Source organism: Macrotis lagotis, chromosome 2 (genome assembly GCF_037893015.1).
Source record: "Macrotis lagotis isolate mMagLag1 chromosome 2, bilby.v1.9.chrom.fasta, whole genome shotgun sequence".
Lineage (NCBI taxonomy): Eukaryota > Metazoa > Chordata > Mammalia > Peramelemorphia > Peramelidae > Macrotis > Macrotis lagotis.
Genome location: NC_133659.1, coordinates 204,071,036 through 204,096,834, shown reverse-complemented (window position 1 = coordinate 204,096,834; position 25,799 = coordinate 204,071,036). Strand labels below are relative to the sequence as shown.

General features: G+C 43.2%; 1 protein-coding gene across 1 annotated transcript; it reads left to right on the top strand.

The window, feature by feature from the left end:
* Nucleotides 1-418: 418 nt before the first annotated feature.
* MYO15B (myosin XVB) lies at nt 419-25,637 on the top strand. Its single transcript, XM_074220970.1, has 42 exons — nt 419-445; nt 836-893; nt 1,622-1,752; nt 2,312-2,407; nt 2,987-3,222; nt 3,466-3,644; nt 3,962-4,034; nt 4,994-5,155; nt 5,250-5,350; nt 5,909-5,988; nt 6,145-6,229; nt 6,775-6,891; nt 7,731-7,831; nt 8,167-8,398; nt 8,667-8,756; nt 9,092-9,235; nt 10,802-11,084; nt 11,188-11,278; nt 11,501-11,720; nt 14,801-14,913; nt 15,110-15,169; nt 15,815-15,890; nt 16,184-16,302; nt 17,630-17,748; nt 17,866-18,007; nt 19,608-19,719; nt 20,178-20,347; nt 21,095-21,243; nt 21,407-21,464; nt 21,611-21,683; nt 21,977-22,047; nt 22,277-22,350; nt 22,449-22,564; nt 22,699-22,793; nt 22,910-22,987; nt 23,074-23,170; nt 23,553-23,698; nt 23,934-24,055; nt 24,252-24,385; nt 24,749-24,882; nt 25,071-25,205; nt 25,334-25,637. Exons 1-42 carry the CDS (start codon nt 419-421, stop codon nt 25,388-25,390), a joined length of 4,956 nt encoding a protein of 1,651 aa, XP_074077071.1. The 3' UTR covers nt 25,391-25,637.
* Nucleotides 25,638-25,799: the final 162 nt, after the last annotated feature.

Sequence of the window (25,799 nt, the reverse complement as noted above, 5' to 3'; positions counted from 1 at the left end):
CATTCCTATTCTCTCACCTGGTGACACCTGATGATACCACCTTATGTTCCATAAAGAATCTCAAAGTCCAGGGCCCATGGTTGTTAACCCTCTCCTCCCATTGCCCCTCCCTAGCTAGACTTTGCTCCCTATAGATTTTTCTTCCCTCTCTCTGGTGCTCAGACACAACACACAGAGAGCTGGAAACAGGTAAGGACTCTTGGGATGAGGGACCCTAACGATGTTCCTCTCCTGGCTTCAGGGACTAATTACAGTACCACTGGAACATCCCCAAGTGTCTAACAAGGCTTTTGGTGGATTCTCTAGCACTTTTCCCACCTCACCTACCTATCCCTACTTCTCCTCACAGCTCAGTACCTGACCAGGCTGGCACAAAAGTCAATCACCAAGTGAAGAGACAAGGGCAACCAATTCAAGAATGGTAGGTGGCAACGAGTCTGTGGAGGTGGGAAAATATTCCAATTAGGCACTGTCTTCTCCAGACCTCATTGTCGTGAGATGCCCATCTAGTGGGTTCTGCTTCTTGAGATGTGCTCAGCTGGGGAAAGGGACCATGCTGAGGATCCAAGTGGATGAAATCCTAGAGTATCACACCTTTTTGATCTTTTCACTATCCTATCTGCTTTCTCTCTAAGCAGACACATTGGATAGGGCTTTGCTTGGAGGGGTTGCTATAATTTTTGTGTTCCCGTTAAGCCTTTCCTCAGCAGTCCCTCTCCTACACTTTGAAGGGGACCCATTTGACACTAGACAAGCAAGAGAGTAAGGTTTATCTCCCTCCCCAGTTCACTCTGTCATAGCCCTTGGATAATTTGCTTCCCATCTTTTTGATCAGGACCTGGGGCGACTGGAGATCCCAGCAGAGCTGTCTGTTCTGCTGAAGTCAGCTGAAGGTGAGTCCTAAATACAATGTCCTTCTTTAATTGGAAATTTAGGTGAGATATATATGTATATATATATGCATATATATATATATATGTTGGGTTTATACATTGTCAACTAAGTCACTTTGTTGGAGTTTTTTCCCCTTTATTAGAAGGGAAGGCATATTGACAAGTTTGGGGTAGGTTGGAGAAACAACTATAACTATAAGAAGCAAGGCATTGGGGTGGCTAGGTGGCACAGTGGATAGAGCACTGGCCTTGGAGTCAGGAGTACCTGAGTTCAAATCCGGCCTCAGAACTTAATAATGACCTAGCTATGTGGCCTTGGGCAAGCCACTTAACCCCACTGCCTTTCAAAAACTAAAAAAAAAAAAAAAAAAAAAAAAAAAAAAGCAAGGCATAAATAAAACTTAAAAAATACTTTTTAAAAGAACGGATGGGAAGAATGGGTATTTCCTACACTGGGTTATAGTTTTTTCCACTGTCTATGTAGCATACAAGTAAGCTTTGTCCTCTTAGTTGTGACTCTCACCTGCCCTGTACCTGTCTGAACCCCTCCCTTGTCCACTTTGAGTTGTCCTCAGCTGTCTTGCAATGATGTGTCATTGAAATGAATGATTTTGCGTTGGTGGTGAGGGGCTGGAGAAGGATCCTAGAAATGGGCAAAAGCATAAAGGAGAAGGGGGAGATACAAGGAATTCCCTCTGCCTGGTCTTACAATTCTGGAATGTTCCTAGGTCGTCAGCATGTCAAGGCTGAAAACATCACAGAAGTTCTCCCCCCAGAGGTCAAAGCTCAGGACACACTGGATCTCCCTCCTGACATTGATAGATTCCCCTTTTCCAGCTTCATCTCTGAAAACTTCCAGGTACTACTTGCTATCATCTTGCCTCCATTGGTTTCATCACATTCTGTACATTCCAACTACTGGCTTATTTGCTGTTCTGTCAACATGACGTCATTACCTCTTGTCTCCAAGTCTGCACTGGTTGTCTGCCTTGCTTGCCAACACCCTCTTTTGTCACCTCTGCTTCCTGGAATCCCCAAATTCCTTCAATAATCACTTCCAGTGCTAACTCTGGCTCTCCTCAATTATTATTCTTATTTCCACCCTCAAACTTATTTTTTTGTTAACTTGTTTTAATTTATCCACGTACATGTTTACCCAGTAAAATGTAAGCATCTTCAGGGCAGGTTTTTAGTTCTGTGTCTCCAGTGTCTAACAGTGTCATGGTCAACTGTCTGGAACATAATATAAATGCTTGTCATATTGAATTATAAATTCCTTTCCCACATTTGTTTCCTCCACTTTTCTTTCATGTGATTCTTCCCCTTTGAAATAATTCTCCAGCTCTGGGCAACCACCTCAGATCATTTTTCACTTTAGCAACCACTTCACCCAGCTACTAATTCATACTCTTTTTCAGAAGTCAACCTTGCCCACTCCAGGACAGCCCCTGACATCACCCCTGACTCGGCTGAATGCAGCAAGTCCTCAGCTTGCCCTGGACATCAATAAAGTGGTGAGTGATCTTGTCTAGGAGGAAAGAGGGTCAAAATAGCACAGAGTCAAGAAGCCAGCGGTGGGGTGGGGAATGGAAATGACTGACAACAGTCCACCCCTCATCTCTAGGATTACTTGTCCGCTGAGTACTCAAGACCTTCCCCATTCCCTCTTCAAAGGATCATCTATTTAGAACTGGACATAACTTTACAAATACCCTTATTTCACAGAGAAGCAAACTGAAATCTTTCTTTCCTAGGCACCTCACTAAATCTTTTCATTTCCATCTCTGCCTCCATTCTCCCAACTAATAACAATAACATTCATATGGTACTTACTCAGGCCCTGTGCTAAGTACTTTTACAAATATCATCTCACTTAATCTTAATAAGATCAACCCTGGGAGGTAAGTGCTATTATTATCCTCATTATAAAGTTGAGGAAATTGAGACAAACAGAGGTTAAATGACTGGCCCAAGATTTCACAGCTAGAAAATATCTGAGGTGGGATTTGAACTCATTGTCTTCCTGATTCTAGATGAAGCACCTTATCTTTATCCCCACATTAATTTTCCCTCTTGTCCCTTTGTGTCAATAGATGCTACGGCTCCTGGGTGACCTATCACTTCAGGCCTGGCAGGAACAGACCCTGGGTACATATTTGGCCCAACAGGGACAGCGCCACCCTGCCCTAAGGAATGAGATCTTTTGCCAACTTGTGACTCAGCTATGGCACAACCCAGATGAACAGCAGTGCCATCGAGGCTGGGCACTCATGGCCATTCTCCTCAGTGCCTTTACCCCAACACTGACCCTTCAGAAGCCACTGCTTAAGTAGGTTAAAGCTGAAGTGGTCTCTGGGAGGCTGGACAAAGGGAAACAGGGAAAAGAAAGAACAGGGGCTTCCAGGATATGGGGAACAGAATAGGGATAAGGGGAGAGGTTGTGTAAGGGAACAAAGCCATGAAGGACATGGTTTCCAGAGCCTGATTCCTTCCTGCTCTACTTGGGTCATTTCTTTACAAGCCTCCTCAGAGGCCAGTGTCTCCCATCCCAAGTTCTTTCCTCTCCTTGTAGGTTTGTGTCTGATCATGCTCCAAAGGGTATTGCAGCTGTGTGCCAGCACAAGCTCTTGGAGGCATTGCAACAGTCCCAGCCAGCAGTCAACATTTCCCGTGCCTACCCACCCACTCAGCTAGAGTGGATTTCAGGGTGGCGATGTGGACGAATGGCTCTTGATGTCTTCACCTTCAGTGGTAAATGGACTGAGCATCCTCTCATCCAAAGTTACTTCTAGAGTCAAACTCTCCTTTCTAGGACCTTTCCTATCTCACCCCTCTTCCAGCCCTTGATTAGGACCAGTCCCTATGGGTTCTCTTTCCTCATTCCTGTCCTTTGATTTTACAAAGTATTAGTCCCCAATATTCCTAGTCTTTCCCTGATTCCCCAAGGTGATCCTTACTCATTGGCTACATGGAACTCATCCTGGTGACAGTTGACCTCTCATACCAACTTCCCACTTTACTCCATCTCCCCCTAACCTTCTAATCCCTGAGTTGTTCTATTCCTGCAGAAGAGCACTACTCAGCAGAAATTAAATCCTGGACCACAGGGGAAGAATTTGCTGGGTGGATCCTACAGACCAGGTGGGAAAGCAGAGGGAACCTGGCATAGGATCTACTCTGAATTTTTTTCTTCTCCATTTCTTACAAACTTTTTTCCTTCCTAGTCCACCTCTTGCCTTGGGAGTGAGTCTTTAAACTTTAAACTCACTAGACAAGAATATGGATAAAAGGAGATAAGGATGACTCTTCAGGACATGTTAGTAATTTCATATGCATATATATGTATATGTATACACACACACACACACACACACAGAGAGAGAGAGAGAGAGAGAGAGAGAGAGAGAGAGAGAGAGAGAGAGAGAGAGAAGTCCAAATGAGTTTTTCCTCTCTTTCTTTTGGTTTCTTTGGGGTATAGCCCTAATAGCTACTTCAGCTTCTTGTACAAAGGAATGACAGACATGGTTAGATCTGTGCTTTAAAAATATCACTTTGCAACAGTTTGGAGAACTGATTAGACAGAGGCAAATTCAAAGAGTGGAATTATCCTTCTTGAAGTATAATATTCATCATTTATTTAGAAAAGTTCGATAGTGGTAGTGGAGGGGTGTTTGTAGTCTAAACATCCTCTAGTCATTCCTACATGAGAATTTCTAGGGAACCTTAGAAGCAGTCAGGTGATACAGTAGATGGAGTGATAGATATGGAGTCAAGAAGACCTAAGTTCAAATACTATCTCTGATTCTTACTGGTTCTGTGATACTGGGCAAGTCATGTGATCTCTGCCAGTCTTGGTTTTCCTTATCTGAAAAATATAAATAATAGCAACAACAGTCCAGGGTTGGTACAAGGATAAAAAAAGGTTCTGCAAACTTTAAAGTGCTTTATAAATGTGAGCTATTATTAATCTTAACAGAAAGTAGTTCTGTTATGTTTGTTGTGAGATGGGGGGAGGAGATGGAAGCTGAATCAGAGTATTTTCCCAGCCTTCAAATGAATCTACATTCTTCCTTTCTTTCCTACTCCTACCCTTATTATAGGGGCATAGAGCAGCCTATCCGGGGCTGGTCTGTGTCTCTGTTCTCTGGAGATTCCTGGCAGGATTTAGTTGGTTGTGACTATGTGCTGGATCTGATTGGACAGACTGAGGACTTGGGGAACCTCAGTGCTCCTGGCAGCTACCCCATCACCCCCCATAATATGTGAGTGCTTCCCCTTGCCCCATCTAACTCATCTTGCCCGGGATGGGTATGGAAAGTCAACTTCCCCTCCTGTTTGGACCACTGTTTCCTATAGGATTTATGAAGACATCCCCTCACCAGAAATCCAGGCTCCCCATTCTGCTCCAGCACCACCTCCTGGTCCTGCTCCATTACTGCCTCAAAACAACTATACAGGTAAGGATTATAACTAGCTTCTTGAGGCAGAGCAAGAGAGGGGTTATTGATTAGAGAATAGGAACTGGAGGGCAATGAATTTAAAGAGGGAGCATGCTGGGTCTAGAAGTAGTTTTAACAATACTTATTAATTCATTGAGTGATGATCAACTATGATGGACGTGACTCTTCTCAGCAGTATAATGATCAAATGCAATTCTAAAGGATTTGTGATAGAAAATACCATCTACATCTAGAAAAGGAACTCTGGAGTCTGGAAGCAGACAATTTTTAAAATTTATCTTATGTTTTTTCCCTCATGGTTTTTTTTCCCTTTTGTTCTTTCATAACATTACTAATCTGGAGAGGTATTTAATAACTGTGTTAAACATGTATGGCCTATATCAGGTTGCTTACTGTCAAGGGGAGGGGGAAAGGGAGGGAGAAAAATGTAAAACTTATTGTAAAACCTTACTAAAAATTGAGTGGTAAAAGCTATCTTTGCATGTAATTGGAAAAATAAATAAATTTATTTTAAAAAAAACAACAAAAATCAATACCTGTTAACTCTTTTCCCAGCAAGGATACCCCAAAGCCCTAAGAGCTTAGATGGTTTCCTGGATAACCTTTTTGAACCTGTGCTCTCATCAGGGTCCAAGGTGAGTGCTGTATGTTTAGATAGAATCTCCCACCTTCTCTTCCCTACCTCCCTTCATCCTCTTGCTGTCTCTGTCTGTCCTTTCCTTAGTCCTTGCACTGGTCCCATTCCAATGCAAAGACCCTGGTCTCTGATGTGCTGTTGTTCTTTGACCCAGCAGGATCTGGAACAAGCCAGAACACTTGGTAGTCGAATGAAAGGTGGTGGAGGCATTGGCACTCAGCCAGGAGGCTACCCTATGAGTGAGTAGAAATAGCACTTGATCCTGGCATCTTTGTCCCAATCCCCCTGGGCACACTCAGACCAGGGAAAGGCAGGAGTGATAGCAGTTGTTATAGGCCTTGGCACCTTGATATACTCTCATTCATTGGGGGCTCCCTCTGAGGCTGTTTTTCCTTAGATTCTAACTGCCTCACTGAACCATGAGCTGAGGGTCTGCCTCAGTCTTTATCAGTAGGTCTAGGATTGTCTGATCCCTTTCCCTGAAGTCTTCTGAGGTTTTGAGTATCAGGGACCAGTGGTAGCATGCAAATGACCCCAGGTTAGCAGGAGAATTCTGATCATGGTCTTGGTCACATAATATGAGGCCACTTGACTGCTGGGGAAATTGAGAAGGAGTAGAGTCAAGACCTGAGGGGTTGATCATCTCTTTCCTGGGCCTCTTTGCCCCCCAGTTCCCTGGGCTGTCCCTCCCCAGCCCAGGTGGGACAGTGTAATAGACATACATCCTAAATATCTACCTATGTCATAGAAACAAGATGCCTTCTTTCCTTCCCTCTCCACCCAGTGTACCCAGGGATGATGCAGATGCCAAACTACCAGCCTGCTATGGGAGCAATGATGCCAGCACCTGTACCACTTATGCCAACAATGCCTTCAGTGGGTGGGGTCCCAGCCATGCCAGGTATAAATGGAAAGAATTGGGAAAGTCTAGTGTGCAGAGTGAGCATGGGACTGTTGTCTTCTCTAGCATGATAATCAGAATACAGATGTTCTGATGGGTAGCTAGATGGTGCAGTGGATAGAGCACTGGTCCAGGAGTTAGAAGGATCTGAGTTCAAATCCAGCCTCAGACATGTAATACTTACTTAGCTGTATGACCTTGGGCAAGTCACTTAACCCCATTGCCTTTCAAAAATCCAAAAAAAAGTGTCACAAAACATAGGTGTGCCTGTTGGAGGATGTCAGGGAGTCACAGCTTCCATGGAGAATAGGGAGGATAATGGGCTTGGCAAATTGCTCATGTCTATCAGGGAGATCACAATAATGGTTAGAATGTGTAGATTAGGACCAGTTGGAATTTTGGGTTTGAAACTCACCTCTGAGTTTAACTGACTGGATGATCCTGGGTAAGGGGTGTACTCTCACTGTTCCTTTAGTTTCTTCATCTGCAAGTGTGGAGAATGATCTCCAAAATATCCACTCCCGTATAGTTGTCTAGAGTCTGCTCACTCCCTGAGTCCTCGCTCCCCTCTTCTCTGCCTCCATCCATACTCCTGTTGTCTCTGTCTATCGTTTCCTATGCTTCTTCCCTAGTCCTTGCACTGATCCCATTCCATTGCCCCCAGGACCCTAGTCTCTGATGTGCTGTTGGCTCTTTGACCCAGCAAGATCTGCAACAAGCCAGAACATTTGGTAGCCAGGATTGTTGTGAGGATCAGATGAGATGATAATTGTAAAGTCATTTATGATACTTAAAATACTGTGTTTATGTATTATTGATGTGTCCCATTTGCTTCACAGGCATAATGATGCCACCACAGCCTATGGTGCCTTCTATACCAAGTGCTAGAGAACTTGCCGCACAGCATCAAAGCTTCATCAACCAGCAGGCCATGCTCTTGGTAAGGGCTGGAATGGTCTGAATTATGGGGACAGTGCATGATATAGTGGCAACATCAATGGCTCTGAAGTTAAAAGGCCTGAAGCTCAAATTCTGACTCCAATAGAAACTATCTCTATAACATGGGCAAGTCACTTCACCCTCATCTGTATAATGAATGTATTAGAGTAAATGACTTCTAAGTGACTTCTTATTCTATGAACGTATGCTGGTAAGGCTCAGGGATGCAAGGTTGTGGGAAAAAGGGTTCTGCTTCATTTTCTGATCTGGTGGGAAGACCCAGAAGATTTTTTTTCTTCTCACCAGGCTTACACTTTCCCTTTCCCTCCCTCCTAGGCTCAGCAAATGACCGCCCAGGCCTTGACTCTTTCCCTGGAGCAGCAAGCCCAACAGCAGCGCCTGGCCCAGGCTTCTACATCTGCATCCCAGCCCATTCCCAGTACTCAAAGTACCCAAAACCCAGTACCCAAACCCAAGAAGAGTCCAACTGTTGTCCAAAATACTCCCAAGGCACCTGCTAATGTCAGCAAAAGTTCACCTGCTCCCAAGGTAGAGCCCCAATGTAGCCCAAAACAGTACAGGCTTACAGGAATAAGTGAGAGTTACCACCAGGCAGGTGGCAGTACCAAGATAGAATGAAGGACAGAGGATTCTAGGGTCTTAGCATGGGGCAGGGGGAAAATATTAATTAGCCAAGAAAGAGAAAATAAGGGAGAAGGAAATGTTAGCATGTCCAAGTTCCCTATTGAAGTAGAATGGGTAATGAACATGGCAGAGGTCTGTCAAGGCCTAGCAAGAGTCTGGGCATAGGAGAAGAGGGTAGTCATTATCTTGTTTCCAACAGGTAGAGATTCCAGAAGAGACTGAGGGGAAACTGAAGCAACTCAATAGCTTTCAGCAGAAACGTGATTATTTCCAGAACTTAGGTAAAAGATCCCTGGCAAGAGATATGGCATCATAGGTAGAGATTATCTTATATTTGGAAGGGTGGAATCTAAGATGGGGACTATGGTGCAACTTCTCTAAACTATCATTCTGGTCCAATCATGCCAGGGCAAAGAAAGCTTGGGTCCTCTTTCCTTGCTCAGCAGGACATGGTGGCTTGGCAGCAGAGCCCCTATTTGATTAAGGGAGAGGGCCAGCATCAGCAGGAATGGAGGCAGTTGTGGTGACAATGGGGAGGATGAAGGAGGGAGGCAGCCTTATGATGGATAAAAAGCAAAGAAGATGGGATAGTGTCAACTCTGGTACCTCCTTGTAGGACAAGAACCTATTCGATTGAAGAAGATGAAACCACCTGCAAAGGTGCCCATCCCCCAGGGGGACATAGAGCAGGAAGAGGAGGAGGAGGAGGAGGAGGAGGAGGAAGAAGAAAAAGAAGATGAGGAGAAGGAGGAAATCAATGGTGAGGGTGATGTAGAAAGAATCCTATTATGAGAAGTGGGAATCTTGGGCACTAGCCCCGACAATTGGACTAATTCATTGCAAAACTTTTGAGTCTTGCTCTTTCTCTGTAAACTGAAAGAGTTGGACTAGATAATGTTTAAAGTCCCCTGAAGTTTTGACATTCTAATATAGCAAGGGAGGTGGGGTAGATTGATCCTATTTACCTATATGTCACTCCTCACTCAGTCTGTCACTTAATCCAGTCTTATAATTAATTTTATCACATCAAGTTTTAGAGGAATCTTTTTAGTTAATAAAATTGCAACTCCTTTGTCAGTTAGTTGCTCAACAAGAATTATCAGACACTTAATATGTGCTTTCTTGACATTAATTAATCAATTGACTTGAACCCTCATCCCAGTTCATTAGATATTAGATATTAAAGAAACTGAAGAAGCTTTCTTTTCTAGAAAAAATTCATATTTGATTTATTAACAAATGAAATTAGCAAATTACCAAAAAAAAAGACAAAGGTATTTATACACAGTATGTCAGCTGTGACAATCACAGTCACCAAAAACTCATATTGTAATAGTAGATGATTTCACTTCCATTTGATTCATTCCCAAAACTCTTAAGAATCTTCTTCATGTTTTTCCTTAAGAAAAAGGTTAAATTCACTCTTTTTCAGGAAATGTTAGGTTAGTCCTTTTTTCTTTCTCCTTTTTTTTTTCAGTTATCACAGGAAAATCATTCTAGTATTCTTACTGCTCTTCACAAACTCTTCTTATAATGTTTGTTCTCAACATAAAAATTTTCATTTCTAGGGGTGGCTAGGTGGCATAGTGGATAAAGCACTGGTCCTGGAGTCAGGAGTACCTGGGTTCAAATCTGGTTTCAGACACTTAATAATTACCTAACTGTGTGGCCTTGGGCAAGCCACTTAACCCCATTCACCTTGCAAAAAAAACCAAAACCTAAAAAAAAAAATTTTTTCATTTCTAACAAGAAAAGAAGTTTCTCCTCTTTGTCTTCTCTACAGATTTTTCATAGATACTCACAAGTAAATATAATACATGTCTAACTCTCCTTTTTTTATCCATAAGGAGAAAAATTACTTCACAGCAGGATATTTCTTTTTTAAAAATTAGATTTTTAATAAAACCTTTTACTTTTATATATTGCCTACATTTCCCCTTGTGCCCTTCCTCTTCTCTCTTCTCAAAGAACCATCTTTTTTATTTTTTCAAAAGAGAAAGAAGGGGGAAAAATTATCAAAATCAATCAACATGAGGTAGCTATGTGACACAACAGATAGAACCCTGGCTCTGGTGGCAAAAGAATCTGAGTTCAAATCTAGCCTCAGACACATAAGCTGGGTCATCCTGGGTGAATCATTTAACCCTGATTGCCTCTTCCTGAAAAAAAAAAAGGTCAATCAACAAATCCTGATATTATATGTAATGGACTTCCAATTGCTAGCACAAGCTGCCTTTTTCAAAATATTTCATTTGATTTGAGATTCGACTACCCCCCCCAGCATTATTAACTAACCTTCTAATTATTTTCTCCTTACTTCTCATAGTACCTTCTCCACCTTCTTGTCCCTCTCCCCCTGTGGTCAAGAAACCACTTAAAAAAAAGGAGGGAGGAGACAAAACTAAGAATGAAGATGATGATGGAGCCAAAACAGGAGTTAAAGCTAAAACTGACCCTGGTCCAGAAATAAAAAAGCGACAAGGTACTGTGATACGAGGATCAGACCCAGCCCAGAAACAAAAAGCTGAGCCCAGTAAAGAAATTGGCAATATCATCAAGATGTACAAGAGCCGTCCTGCACCAGTGCCCGAACCAATACAACCCACTAGGTCAGAGATGCAGAAGTTACCAGGAATTGGAGGAAAACTTTCCAAAGGGATGGTGGGCAGGCCTCCCTAGGACTCATCCTCTTTTTCCCTGTTCCTTCCCCAGGAATCCTCAAAGACCTTTCATAAAGAAGATTACCCCCAAGGATGAGGCCTTGGCCAAACTGGGTCTTAGAGGCAACCGTCCTCCTCCTTCGGTGAACCTGAGGGACTGGGCCCCTGAAATCTTGGGTTTTACAATTCAGACTCCTTTTCTGTTCCTTTCCATTCTTGGGGAGCCCTGTGTGTATGGGGAGGAGTAAATATCTTAAAGTCATTCGTGGCCTTAGACTGACTTGGCATGTTGTGGACCTCTAAGGGAAAAGAAAGGTTTCCAATAGGCACAGATCCATGAATAATTTTTCTCTATTTGCTCCTAGCCATCAGATCTGGCATCTAAGGGCTTACCACCACCTGTTGCACCTCGACCCAAGTCCTCCAGCCGCTGTGCACCTTCTAACTCCATCAAAGAGAAACAGAGACCCCTGAAGGATTTGTTTACCCCAGTTCAATCGGTGATCTCAAGTCCTCAGTCTCCACCACCTCCACCTCCACCTCCACCTCTTCCCCCAGCAGAGAATCCAGACCCACCCAATTCAGGTGAGGAAACCCCCATAGACCCAATCTAGTCACTCCTAGTTACCTCTTTTAGTGTTGTTATTTGAATCCTGGGTTTCTGAGGAGGCAGGTTCCTGATGACTTTTTGTGGGGAGGATTAGAAGAGGTGATATTCAAGGAACTATAAGGTCCCTTCTCCCTCTAAGATTTTCTGATTCTTTGGCTTTATAACTGAATTTAGAAAGTGTTCCTAAATGAAGTTCATTTCCATCCCCAAGTGACAGCCATCTTGAACAAGTGGGATTTGAAACTGAGTAGATCTCATTGCTCTGACATTGACTTTTTTTTTTTAATATGGGAGACCTGGACTGTAACAGTGGACTTTGTGTGTCACAAGCTAAATTCGCTTCAGGCATGGATTACTAGCTTAGCTGGATTTAAGACTATGAATTTAGAACTGTGCCAAGATAATGGGATATGCCTGTAATTCCTGCTATTGGGAGAGGCAGGTGGATTGTGTGAGTTGGGGCTAAAGATGATTGGGTAGCCACACTAAATCTGAAACCAATATAGTGAGATCTTGGGGACTAGAGGGCCACCAGGTCGACTAAAGACAAAAGAATTGGGAAGTTGTAAAAGTGGAATCAGGTAAAGTTTATGTAATCATTGTTTGGATTCAGGAATAAAAGTAATGTACTTTTAGCCTGAATGAGACAGGGAGACCCATTCTCTTCCCTATCCCTCCAAAAAAATTAGTGATAGAAGAGACCTTAGAGGCCACAGATGAGGAAACTAAGGCAAAAAAGGTTAAGTGACTTAACCAGGGTCACGTATCTTGTTTCTGAGGTCAGATTTGAATTCTGACTCCAGGCCAAGTGCTTGTCAAGATTACATAACTAATAAGTTGGGGCAGGATTTGAACCCAAGTCTTGCTGATTCCAAATTTAATGCCCTACCCAATCTACCATATAAAGAATGGAGATTAGAGATTAGGGAAAATCTAAGGAATAATAAACTGCTCTAGGTCTAAGAATATTCTGGAATTTGAGAGGGTTAAGAACAGGAATTTAAAGGATGAAAATAATAGGAATGGAAATCCAGGCATATGTAATTAATTTGTCCTGGGAAAAAGTTTGTAGAAACAACATTATGAGTGCTTTGGCAGTCAAAATATTGGATTGGGCCACATTATTTGGAGTGGAGGTAGGCATATCAGGGATAGAACTGCTGACTTTGAAGTCTTCCCTTTAAAGCTCTTCTCTCTTTGAGGGTCCTTGAGAAAGAGACTCTCATCAAACAATTCTTTCTCCTTTCCCTTTACCTCCACAAACTCGTGTCAGGTACTCCCTGCTATGAGACATTTTTTCTGATCTCTTTCTACCCCCAACTACATGGCTCATCATTCTTATTAGTGATTTTTTTTTCCCCTCTTGAACTTAACTTGTATTATTTTGTATAGATACATTTAGTATCTGGAACTCTGATTTCATTGCTAAAGGGTACTCTCTCTACTGATGCAATGCAAGTAGCATCTTCACAGAGCATTGAATGGTTCAACTATTTTCCAGGGTCATACAAACCAGTTATGATCTGCAGTTAGATTTGAACTCAGCACTCAGTGAATTCAATTGAATTCTCTGAGTCTCATTCCCCCACTTATATCTCAATTCATTTATTTAACACATTTCTTTTTTTTATTAAAAATAATGTTTTATTTTCACCCAATGACATGTGAAAATAATTTTTGATATTCTTTTTTCCCAAAATTCTGAATTTCAAATTCTCTCCCTTCCTCCCTCCCCGCCCCCATTGATAAAGCAAGAAGGTTGACATAGGTTATAAGGTATAGTCATGCAAGACCTATTTCAATAACAAATACTTATTTCAATACACAGTGCTAATTGATAAAAATACACAGATAAACAAATGACAAAGTTCCTCACTTCTGTCCAGGGACACAATGTATGCACAGCTAGATACCTAGCTGTGTATCACAGAAGACAGGGAGTGATGGAAAGATAAAATGCTCTAGTGAAATTCAAAAAGAGAGAGAAAAACATTTCTAACATCTGAGATCAGGTGAGACTACAAGGAAGAGGAGATAACTTAGCTAAATGTTGAAAGAGATGAGGTTCTGAGAATGGGAATGAGGACGGAGAGCTATAGAGCAAACGGATGCAGATGCCAAGAGTCCCTAAGATTTTATGCAAACAATGAGTGGAGTGCCCAGTGAAAGATGAAGGACAAATGAGAAATGAAGCAGAAATAGTTGGTTTGGATCAGCATGTGAAATTCTAAGGAGTTTGTTTTGTATCCTGAAGGTAGAAGGAAGCAACTGAAGGTTATTGATAAGGAGTGTCATGTAATCAGATCTGAACCTTAGGAAAACTATTTTGCCAGTTTTGTGGAAAATGGACTGGAGAGAAGAGAGGCTAGAAGAAGGGAGACCAAGCAAGGGGCTATTACCACAGTCTACATGAGAGGAGATAATAAAAGCGGTGGTCATGAGAGAGCAACAAAGTGGAAGAGAGATAGAATTTGGCAATTGAGTATAACAATTATATATATAATGGTAGTTAGCATTTACACAGGGTTTTAGGATTTGAAAAGTACTTTACAAATATTTAATTTAATTTTTAATTCTTATAACCTCCCTGGGAGGCTATTATAATTCCTATTTTACAGATGAGGAAACCAAGGTAGACAGAGATTAAGTGAAACAAGAAAGCACTGAGACTAGATTTGAACTCAGTCTTCCTGACTCCAGCTCCAACTCTCTATCCACTGTGCTGCCTAGATCTTCATGGGATTTGGGATGGTGCTAATAATTCCATGGTGTAGTAGAAAGAGTTTGCTGGGCCTGGAGTAAGGAAGACTCATCTTCCTGAATTCTAATTTGATCTCAGACACTAATTTTGTGACCCTGGACAAGTCACCTCTTTGCCTCAGTTTTCTCATCTCAAGTAAAATGAACTGGGAAAGGAATGGCAAACTACCCCAGTATCTTTGCCAAGAAAACTCCAATTGGGTCTTGGACAGTCAGATGTGACTGAAATGACAAAAAACAAGGAAAAGCACAGGGTTTGGGAGTCCCTAAATGTTACTTTTTTTTTAACCTCTAGAGCCAGTTGTGACCATTGAAGACAAACATATCAGGACCCAGTTGCATCATACCTCAAGCAGTGTTTCCTTTTCCTATGCCAGTGCCTCCTGGAGACTTTTCCTTAGAAAAGAGGTAGGGAAGGAATGGGTCTTCTGTTCTATTCCATTATTGATCCTGTCTCCTGTTCCCAATGTTCCTGACCTGGTCTTCCAGAATTGATAGGTGGTGAGGGGGTTAGCCAGAAATGGAGCCTTCCCACTTCCATTTGGACAATGGTTCCACTATTCCTCAGAATTCTTTCATTCATATCTCTCTATAATTCTCACAGGTTTTCTACCCCCGGGAGAACTTCAGTCACCCCTACTACTTGAAACTTCTCTGTGAACAGGTGAGTGCTAGATCCCTGAAAGGGAAAATTTGAAAGCTTGTCTCAGTAATTCTCCACTTCGTGACACTCCAAGTCATTTCATACTGTCCCAGGTTATTAAAAATCTCAGCTCTGGTCCCTGGATCTGCTCTCCCCACTCACTTGTGTACCTTCCTCCAGAATCTCCCTTCTCTTCCCTCCTTACCTTCCCATCTCTTGCTCAATTGCACTTAAAAATCCCTAGTCAATGGACATTTCTATTTTCATTTAGGTATTGGAGGTAGATTATGAAATCATCTGATATAACCAATTCAAATTAGCTTTCTTTTTTTTTTCAAGTTAGCTTTCTTAGGAGCTTTTTCACTTTAAAGAGGTCATGCTAACCTACATTAATCAGTGATTGGTAATACTTCAGAGACATAGAATACCCAAAGATGAGAGATAGGCATTGAGAGACACAAAGATATTCATAAACATACACACAAGCACTGAGGGGCAGAGAGAGACAGGAATCTAGACTTAGAAAGAGACAGATTAATGGGAGAATAAAGGTATTATCCTTTCAAAGGCTGGGATTATTGCCATTTCTATCTGTGGTCATTCCTTGGGAGGTTGACTTTCCCTCGAGGCCACCATGGTAATGATAACATCTTGCTACATCCTCAGATCTTATGTGATACCTTCACTGAGTCCTGTATCCAAATCACCCCAGATGAACGGAAAAAGATGAAGAACTTCCTAAGTATATGGACTAGGAAACCCCAGGGTTGGTAGTAGTGGTCAAAAAGATGGAAAAATCTTGAGTTTTATGCATTGGGAGCCAAAGCCATATTGGAGGAGGTGAGGAAAATAGTGATGGAGATATCTGTAGGTGTCTCTGGGAAAGGACCTCTCCTTTCATTCAGCAGTAATCCTTGGATTTAAAAAAGCTTGGGTTATCAGGATGGGATATGGCAGATACCTAAAGAGGAAAGGGAATTGTCAAGGAAGATGGCAGGGAGGAGTGGCCAAGCTAAGAGAGTCTTTTGTCTACAGTGGAGTTACAGGTGGGCACGGATGCCAGTTCCATCACTGAAGACAGTATCAAGAAGAGAATTGTGGTGGCTGCTCGGGACAATTGGGCCAATTACTTCTCTCGAATCTTCTCTGTCTCGGTCAGTACAAACCCTACATAACCCCAAAGGACTCCCTATCTGGAACAATGCGGAGTTTTGGAGGGTTATTTCTCGAGTCCTAACTTGCCCAAGAATTTTTTTTGGTGCCTGGGAATGTCTTCCCATGTCCTCCACTCATCAAAGTCAATCATCTTGGTGAATGTAGTGTCCTATGTGCTGGACATTATGGAAGGGCAGTGGAATGGAAGAAAGAGACTTGGTCCCTTCCCTCAGGGAGCTCCCAGTCTAACAGTAGATACAATCCTTGCCTTTGGGACAAAGCCACTAGACAGATAAGGGAGACAGAACATAGTTCCTGTTATCGGGAAAGAAGTCCATGAGTTTGGTGGCAATAACAGAATCATCATACAGAAGGACATAAACATTTCTTTCTTTTTTCTTTTTTTTAAAGAAAGATTTTATTTATTTTGAGTTTTACAGTTTTCCCCCCATTCTTGCTTCCTTCCCCCCACCTCCCACAGAAGGCATTCTGTTAGTATTTATATTGGTTACATGTTATACATTGATCTCAGTTGAATGTGATGACAGAGAAATCATATCCTTAAAGAAGAAATATAAAGCATGAGATAGTAAAATTACATTATAATTTAATGATTTTTTTTTCTAATTTGACGGTGATAGTCTTCAAAGTCCATAATTCTTTCTCTGGATACCAATGGCATTCTCCACTGCAAATAGCTCAAAATTGTCCCTGGTTGTTGCACTGAAGGGATGAGCAAGTCCATCAAGGTTGATCATCACCCCCACATTGCTGTTAGGGTGTACAGTGTTTTTCTGGTTCTCATCTCACTCAGCATCAGTTCATGAAACTCTCTCCAGGCTTCCCTGAATTCCCACCCCTCCTGGTTTCTAATATAACAATAGTGTTCCATGACATACATATACCAGTTTGCTAAGCCATTCCCCAATTGAAGGACATTTACTTGATTTCCAATTCTTTGCCACCACAAACAGGGCTGCTATAAATATTTTTGTACAAGTGATGTTTTTACCCTTTTTCATGATCTCTTCAAGGTATAGACCCAGTAGTGGTATTGCTGGGTCAAAGGGTATGCTCATTTTTGTTGCCCTTTGAACATAATCCCAAATTTTTCTCCAGAAAGGTTGGATGAGTTCACAGCTCCACCAACAATGTATTAGTAGGACAGAAACATTTCATAAGCATTCAAGAAGCATAATTCATTAATTTAGCAGAATGTAGTGTCTCCTGTGTCTCCCTTGGCCCCCTCTTCACTCTGCCTGGGAATTTTTCCCTCCCTTCCCCATGATTCTCCTATCAATACTGTGACTGTGGATTCTCCTGCAGGGGGAGAGTGGCAGTGACGTACAACTTCTGGCTGTGTCTCATCGGGGCCTTCGCCTGCTCAAAATTGTGAACAATACCAGTTTCCGCACAGATTACTTCAAGACCCTCTGCAGCTACAGGTCAGGAGGGTGGGAGGTGGCAGTAAACACTGGCATGCTAAGAACTTTCCCTTTTTTTAAGATAAGTTGAGTTGGTGTCTCTAACATAGCATCTACTCCCAACTGATTTGTCCACAGTTTTGCAGAAATCCTGGAGGTGGAGGCCCAAGGTCATGGCATCCTCCAACTCTCCCTGAAGAATGAGCAACTAATATTATACACACCTCAAGCCCAGGCCATCAAGACCATGGTGGAGTTGTTCCTAAATGAGCTCAAAAAAGTGAGTGGACAAGAAGCAGGGATAGAGAGGAGGGGGGAGTTAAAGAGAGGGAGGAATAGTCATTGTAGGTAGTTTGAGTAACAGCTATAGATGGTGGGAGTACTGAGAGGGTGGACAACAGGTATGGAGGAGTAAGATCAATGCTTGTGGAGGCCACTGGGACAATAAATAATAGATTGTCCTATTCCAGGGAAAGTGTATTATATACCATGTCACAACTGGACATTCTAATCCTCAATAAGTTATAGTATTAGAATATTTGAAGAATGTTGAGAGGCACCTTAGGTATCATCAAATTCAAAAGTTCTTTAAATTATTGTATCATGGATTCTTTCTGCAGTCTGGTAAAGCTTTATAGACCACTCCATAGGAAAATTTTTTTTTTTAAATTGAATTCAAGGAAACATCAAATTTCAATTTGAGGATAATGAAAATAAAGATGCATTTTTTTTCATCCAAGTTCAGGGGACCCCCTGAAATTCAATCAGGGACATTCAGGTTAAGAAGCTTATGTTAGTCCAACCCTCTCAATATTTAGGTTTTCAGGGTCTAATCCTGAAGAGCAGGATCCTGGATGGAAATTGCAATGAGGCATACTTAGGGGCTTTAAAAATGCTTATTGATCTATTACTAAACTATGGGAATAAACTTACAAAATGAAGACAATCTCTCTCCATGAGGAGTTTTAATTCTAAGAAGAGAAGGCCAGACATATAAGGGAAGTGATGTCTGTAGAGGGATGTTTTGATCTGGGAAGGCAGAGAGAGATGGTGAGTGGAAAGTGATAGGAAAAGTCTAGGATAGGATTGGATCAATTAGTGTTCCCCTTCATTGGAAGTCTTTAAGCAAAAGCTGCGAGGTCACCTGTGTGACAGGTTGAAGCTGGGACTTTCTCAGGTATGGAACAGACCTGATGGTTAGTTGAGGGATCTTTCAATTCAGTTATTGTGATTCCATGGTACAGTTCTGAACAAGGAAAGAAGAAAGCAATCTAGATGACTGGATCCTGAGCATGGGGAATAGGTTAGGTGTGAGGGTGAGGAGAGTCAGTATTAAGTAGAACTCCTCCTGTGTACCAGGATCTTTTTCTGGCTGCTCTTAATGGAAGTGCCTTGCCTCTGCTTATTTCTAATTTATCTTGTATATAGCTTGTTTGTACTTAGTTGTTTGCATATTATCTCCTCCATCAGACTGTGCACTCCTTGAGAACAGGGACTGTCTTTTGCCTTTCTTTAACATCCCTTGTGACTAGTACAGCTTCTGTCTTGATTGGCTGAGGAGACAGAAAATAAATGAGACCAGTCTCTCTCTGCCCTTAAAGGGCTTACATTTTGTGGCAAGAAGGGTCAATATATGCAAAATTTAAGCATATTTAAAGTAAATACAAGGTCATTTCAGGAGAGTAGCACCAAAAGCTAGGGGAAACCAAAAAAAAAAAAAACCCAACAAACTAGGGGAAGGCCTCATGTAGGACACTTAAATTCAGTTTTGAAGGAAGTGAGAGATTGTAAGACTTGGAGGTGAAGACCAAAGGACAAGGCTGAGGGAGCAGTCAAACAAAGAATGCTTTCCTTTGCTCCATCTGCTTTTCCTTCTCCAGGACTCAAATTATGTCATTGCACTACGGAGCTATGTCACTAATGACCGAAGCCTCCTGAGCTTCCACTATGGAGACATTATTAAGCTGCAGCCCATGGCCAACCTAGAGCCAGGTATACAATGATGTACCCGGATGCATAGTATGTTGTTTTTAAGTTGGTTTTTTTAGTTGTGTGTGTCTCTTTTGTGATCCTCTTTGATGTTCTCTTGGCAAAGATTCTGGAGTGGTTTGCCATTCTTTTCTCCAGTTCATTTTACAAATGAGGAAACTGAGGCAAGAAGGGTGAAGTGAATTATCTAGGGTCGCACAAATTTGAGACCAGATTTGAACTCAGAAAGATGAGTCTTCAGGTCTGGAAGTCTGTGCACTGTGCCACCTAGTTGCCTGATATAAAGTATAGGGAAGTATATTAGCTGTGTTCACTGGAATGGAGGGGAGGAGAGTTGCTGTAGGAGGTACCAGCCTTTTGTCCAGTCAAGTGAGTTGGGTGGCATTCAGGGAAGAACTCAGGGTTGGTATCAGATGTCTCTGGGCTATAGCCCTAGCGCTGCTTCCATTTGTGATTTTCAGGGTGGCAATTTGGTTCTATCGGGGGTCGATCTGGGCTCTTTCCTTCTGACATGGTGAAAGTGGCTGCTGTTCCTGACTACCCCACCTTCTGCAAGGAGCAAAGGGATGAGTGGCAAAGGAGCGTTTCAAGAGGAGAATCAGAACTGTCTTCACAGACCCGGGCCATGGAGGTGAGGGATCTTGGAGGAACTGACAGGCTGAGGCTTAGTAGCAATTCCTGAATTTTGCCAGCACTTTGAACACCACCCTTCTTCTTGGACTGAATTCACAAAATGTAGTCCTGGGAAAAGGAATCTTTTTTTCTATCTCTTGAGCCACCAGGGACAAAAAAAAAATCATCCATTTCCAAGTTAGTTGAGATTAACTAAACTCACTCCTGCTCTATATAGAAGCCAGGGTTTAGTGCTCCAAAAAATAGGGAAGGAACTGAAGATGTAATCTCTGCCCTCAAGTAACAGAGTGACCACATTGTAGTTGGGAAGGGAGATTTGTGAATGTATGTAAAGGACAGGTTGGAATGAAGCTGAGCACTTTGTATCTGATGCAACAGTACTTTATCAGAAGATAAATGGAGCTGAGCCCTGGTTATTGAATGTTTCATAATGTTCCATTTCACATGTCTTGGTTCATCAATTAGACTGTAAGCTCCCTGAGAGCAGGAAAACTGTTAGTGAACTTCTCTTGTGTCTGCCACAAAGCCTGGCATGGTGCCAGGCAGTTGCTCAATAAAAGCTTCTTTGGCTTGACTGACTTCTGATGTTGCACCCTACCTGCCTACTTATACTATGAGGTAAGATGGCGGCATAGACAAAAATAGGTTCTGGTGTGTGGAAACTCAGATGCCACCACCAGTGGTCAACCATCAGAACAGGTCAACAGCAGTGACTGGGTTGACACTAGGTTTCCTGTATCTTCAGCATGAACACACCCACATCCAGGCACCCAGTGAGTACTCTGAGGTGACCAGTTCTGTCTTCTTGGATGTCAACTCTCGTTTGGCTGCTAGTACCAGCACTTACATCATGTGGGAGTATGCCATGAACTACTTCCGGCCAATACAGAACTCGTAAGTATCCAGCAACTAGAGGGAATCCATTCCCAGATTAGGACACTATGCCCTTCTCTGTGAGTTGGTCATGATCCTCTACCCAAATTCATCTACTCACCTGACTAACCACCAGGAATCCCCTAATCTTCTTGACTAAAGCAATCCTCCCTCTTTAATCTAGGGAAGGTTGGATGGTGATGTCAGAACATAATGCCAGAAGCCTGGTACAACATAGCAAGGTAAGGGGTCAAGGATGAGAGAGAAATTATTGTCTTCTGGAGCAATCTTCCTTTCAGTATGGCATGGAAGACAGGTAAATTCAGATTTTAGTCTACCTTTCTGGGCTACTGCCCCATAGTCACTGCCAAACTACTCTGATCCTCAGGATCCCATCCAGAAATCTCTTACCAGCTTAACTGATGAGGAGTCAAACAAGCTAGCTGTGGAGAACTTCAGTGGTGAGTTACATGTGATTGTTATAGACATACCTTGAGCAAATAAATGCACTTATTAGCTGGCAGCATCACAAATATTGGGACATTGGTTTTCTAGTTTCAGAATAGAAGTCCTTCCCTTCCTTCTTTGAGTCCTAACTCCCATCCTATCACAGTATTATCAATGTGCATGGGTTGCCATGACTGGGTTACCGTATCTGGACCAGATATGGTCTAGAACTTGAAGTACCACCCCCTAGTCTCTCCCCATCACACTCACCTAGGTCTACTTAGTGTCTCCCATTTTTGCCCCATAGCTGTGATGCAATTTATGGGTGATCAACCCGCAAAGAAAGATGAGTTGGATATACCATTTGAGATGCTGAAGGTGAGTATTGGAGCTGGAAGTCCAGAGACAAAGGAGAGCCCTTGAGCATTGAATTCTCCCAAGTCCAAGGCCTTGAATTGAATTCTATGCCCATGACCATTACTCTGTCCTATTTTTTGACTTCCATATTCCTCTGCCCATTCCCAGAATCTGTACCCTCCCCTTCCAACTTTTCTGTCCTGACACAAGTCCTCAACTCTCTCTGGAAATTAAATTCCTATTCTCATAGCTATGCCGGGAAAAGAATTTGAAGGATGAAATTTACTGCCAGCTCATCAAACAGGTCACAGAGAACCCCCAAGAGTGAGTGTTGTAGAAAGGCTGAAGTGGGGTCACAGGAAAATGCCAGGGTTTGGGGGAAGGTAGAGATGATCCAAGCTGCTTCAATTTCTGCCTTTCAGGGAGTCCTGCATTCGGGGTTGGAACCTCCTCACACTCCTCACTGGTTACTTCCTCCCCTCACCCACCCTGATGCCCTATGTCACTAAGTATCTGCAGAATGCTGCCCTTGGTCAAGGTACCTTGCAGGGTGGAAGGTAAAGGATGATAGTGTGGGTGGGGGAACCATAGTGTCAGAAAAGGCCATCTTCAGTGGGGAGAAGACAAGAGCTGGTTTATGATCTCATTCCTGACTTCTCCATCTCAACACAGAGCTGGCCCAGAAATGCCAAGAACAATTACAACATACAGTCAAATATGGAGGCCGTGGGCACCTGCCCACCATCGGCGAGATGAAAGCCTTCTTGGTACTTGGTCTGGGAGGGAGATTATTTTGAGTGTCCCCTGTGGATGAGGAAGGGGCCTAGAGTCACTGTCCCTATAGGTTTGATATATAGATTCACTCTACAATTTTCCTTGACAGAAAGGGCAAACAACTCGAACACTGCTGCTCCATTTGCCTGGAGGTACAGAATATAAGACAATCATTCAGACCTTTACAGTAAGTCCCAGGAAACTATTTGCAAGGAAGGTTAGGGGGAATGGAGCCCCTTTCCCTCTTCACTTATGACCTCACCCACACCCCAGGTGACAACAGAAGTGCTGGAGGAGATGTGTAGTCGGATGGGGATCACTGAACCCATGGAGGTGCAAGAGTTTGCCATCTTCCTCATTAAGGAAAAAGGTGAGATTGGGGCCACAGTCTGGGACCAGTTGAACTCCTTCTCAAGGGAGATCTGTAGGTAACATGGAAGGAGCAACAAAAGGCTACCTTTGGCAGCTAGGTAGTGCGGTGGATAGAGCACCAGCCCTGGAGTCAGGAGGACCTGAGTTCAAATGCACCCCAGACACTTAATTACCTAGCTGTGTGGCCTTGGGCAAGCCACTGAACCCCATTGCCTTGCAAAAACCTAAAAAATAAAGGCTGCCTTTGTGTAGATGCTTTAAGCAAGGAAGTAGTAGCTGTTAGATGCAAACTGCCATTATTTACATAAAGGATTCTCAGAAGTCCTGGGCTCTGGGATAGGAAGGACAGGCTGTGAGCATCCCTGGACTATTTTCGGCAGGTAATCTAGTGAGGCCTCTGCACTCCAATGAGTACCTCAACAATGTGGTGCGGGAAAGTGCTGTGGAGTTCCATAGCCGCCGACTCACCTGGGAAAGCCCACTGCATTATGAAGATGAAGTCTACATCAGCACACACTACAGCCAGGTCAGCTCCAGGTTCATTTATTTCTAAGGCCCCTTCCCGCCCCCCCCCCCCCCCCCCACCCCCCGCCCCGGCTCCCCCCTGGGCTAGGAGGAAATGGATGATGAGGAATGAGTAGGAATCAGAGAAGAGGGAAGGGTGAGAGAAGCAGAAGTAAAGGGATGATTTGGGGAACCAGGAAGTCATCAGGGTAGGCATTCCTGGATCAGGCTCTCCCTCACCTGCCTTCTTCCCTTAGGTACATCGGGACTACTTGCAGGGAAAGCTATTGATTAGTACCCAACACCAAGTTGAAGCTCTGCTAGCTCCCCTGGTGGCCCTGCAGCTCCTGAGCAGAGAGATCAGTGATCTGTCTTCTAGGTATGAGCCCCAAAGTTGGGCCTATTTCTATCAGGGGTGTCATACCCAATGCCAGCCCCTCCTTCAGTACTCCACAAGTCCATCCTTTCCATCACTTCCCTTTAAGCTTCCCTCATTTGCCCCATGCTGTCCAACACTTTTAGGTCCAGACTTTTAGATCAGCCTGGGTCATTCTCAACACCCACATGTCTCTCAGGCAGAATCTGCTGAAATACATCCCACAGTCACTACAGCAGCAAGTGAATCTGAGGACCTTGAAAAATTTGGTGGAGAAACAGCTGAAGACTTCCAAGATATCCAGTCGTAGAGAAGCACAAATCGGTTTTATTGGTGAGCTGCCTTCTTTGGGTGAGGATGGTCAGTAAATGGTAGGGGTTTCAAAGGACTGGTCACAGGATTATGGTAGTGATGAATAGATTTCTGTTCTTCCCCTTTTCCTTTCCTTAGCCCTAGGATAGTCTATAACTCCTTGTCTTTCGCTCTTCCCACCCAATGATATTCCCTACCCATCCTACTGCATAGGCCCAGGGATCTTCTCCTGACTCACAAACTCTTTCCAAGTACTTTTCCTTCTATGCTCTTTATCTTCAAGCTCCTCTGCAAATGGATGGAGCACGTATTATCAGTGTCTGAATACTGAGACAATTCATTGATGTGTTGGTTAACCCCTTCATCCTTACCATTTGCCTGCAGAGGCTATGAGAAAACTTCCTCTTTTTGGTTATACCATGTACATTGTACTGCGGGTGAGTGAGCCAAAGATAGCCACCCCCTGCTTACTGGGCCTGAACCGTCAGCACCTCATCTTGGTGGATACTAAATCTCAGGTGGGTGTGATTCTCCTTCCCCTCTCACCCCCATCTTTTCTCTGATCTCTTACATCTCATCCTTACTGCTAGATTCTTACCTGTCAAATGCATTTTTCTATCCTGACCCCCACAAAGATCTAATGAACCACTCTGGCCTGCCATGCCATTCCCAAAGTGAGTTTCTCACTCTTCCATGTTGTCCCCAGGAACAATGCTATTCTATCAATCTGAAGGACATACAGAAATTACATCAACTTAGTCCCCTGGATGATATCCCAGGGTTGGAGCTCAACTATGGGTCTTCTACCAGCCCCAAGACCATCTGGTTTGAGTTGCCACAGGTGAGAGCCTGCTGAGTTATATCCTGCTGTTATGAAAGGTAGTCTACCAATCACTGATCCATCTTCACCCACAGCCCAGATTCTCATTCAGAAGGGAACCCCCACTAACAAACACTTTGTTCTGACAGGCCCAGGAATTACGGCACACCATTGTCTTCTTAATGGAGTATAGTAAATCTACCTAGCCTGGTCCAATTCATCCGGAGTTGAAGGGGGTGGGGAGACAAGGATCGTTTTTCTCCTCTTCCCTCTCCTCCATATCCCTAACCTCAGGCAATCTTCTCTTGCTGGTGAGCTAACACTTCCTGGTGTTCTTAACCCTACTTCAAGCTGGGGCAGAAGAGAATGGGAGGCCTGGGTGAGAAGAAGACAATCCCCTTTGAGGCTGGGGCTGAGCTGTAGACAGGAATTGGGCTGCATGTGCTCCTCTTAAGCAGCTGGATCCTGCCGGACTCTTTGTGCCACTATGGTGCAGGACCTGTTTTTTCCACTCATCCCTAACCAGGTCTAGTCCCAGGCCTGATGGGAACAAATGCAGAGAAAATAAAACCTCATACAATCAAGGTGTCTGGTTGATATGAATAAAAGAAGGTG

What these genes read in the sequence shown, in the direction of transcription:
- MYO15B (XM_074220970.1), top strand. Translation starts at nt 419, where the DNA reads ATGGTAGGTGGCAACGAGTCTGTGGAG. An exon ending in TGATTATTTCCAGAACTTAG is followed by an intron (nt 8,757 to 9,091) that starts GTAAAAGATCCC and finishes ACCTCCTTGTAG; the next exon opens with GACAAGAACCTATTCGATTG. An exon ending in TCCTAAATGAGCTCAAAAAA is followed by an intron (nt 18,008 to 19,607) that starts GTGAGTGGACAA and finishes TTCCTTCTCCAG; the next exon opens with GACTCAAATTATGTCATTGC.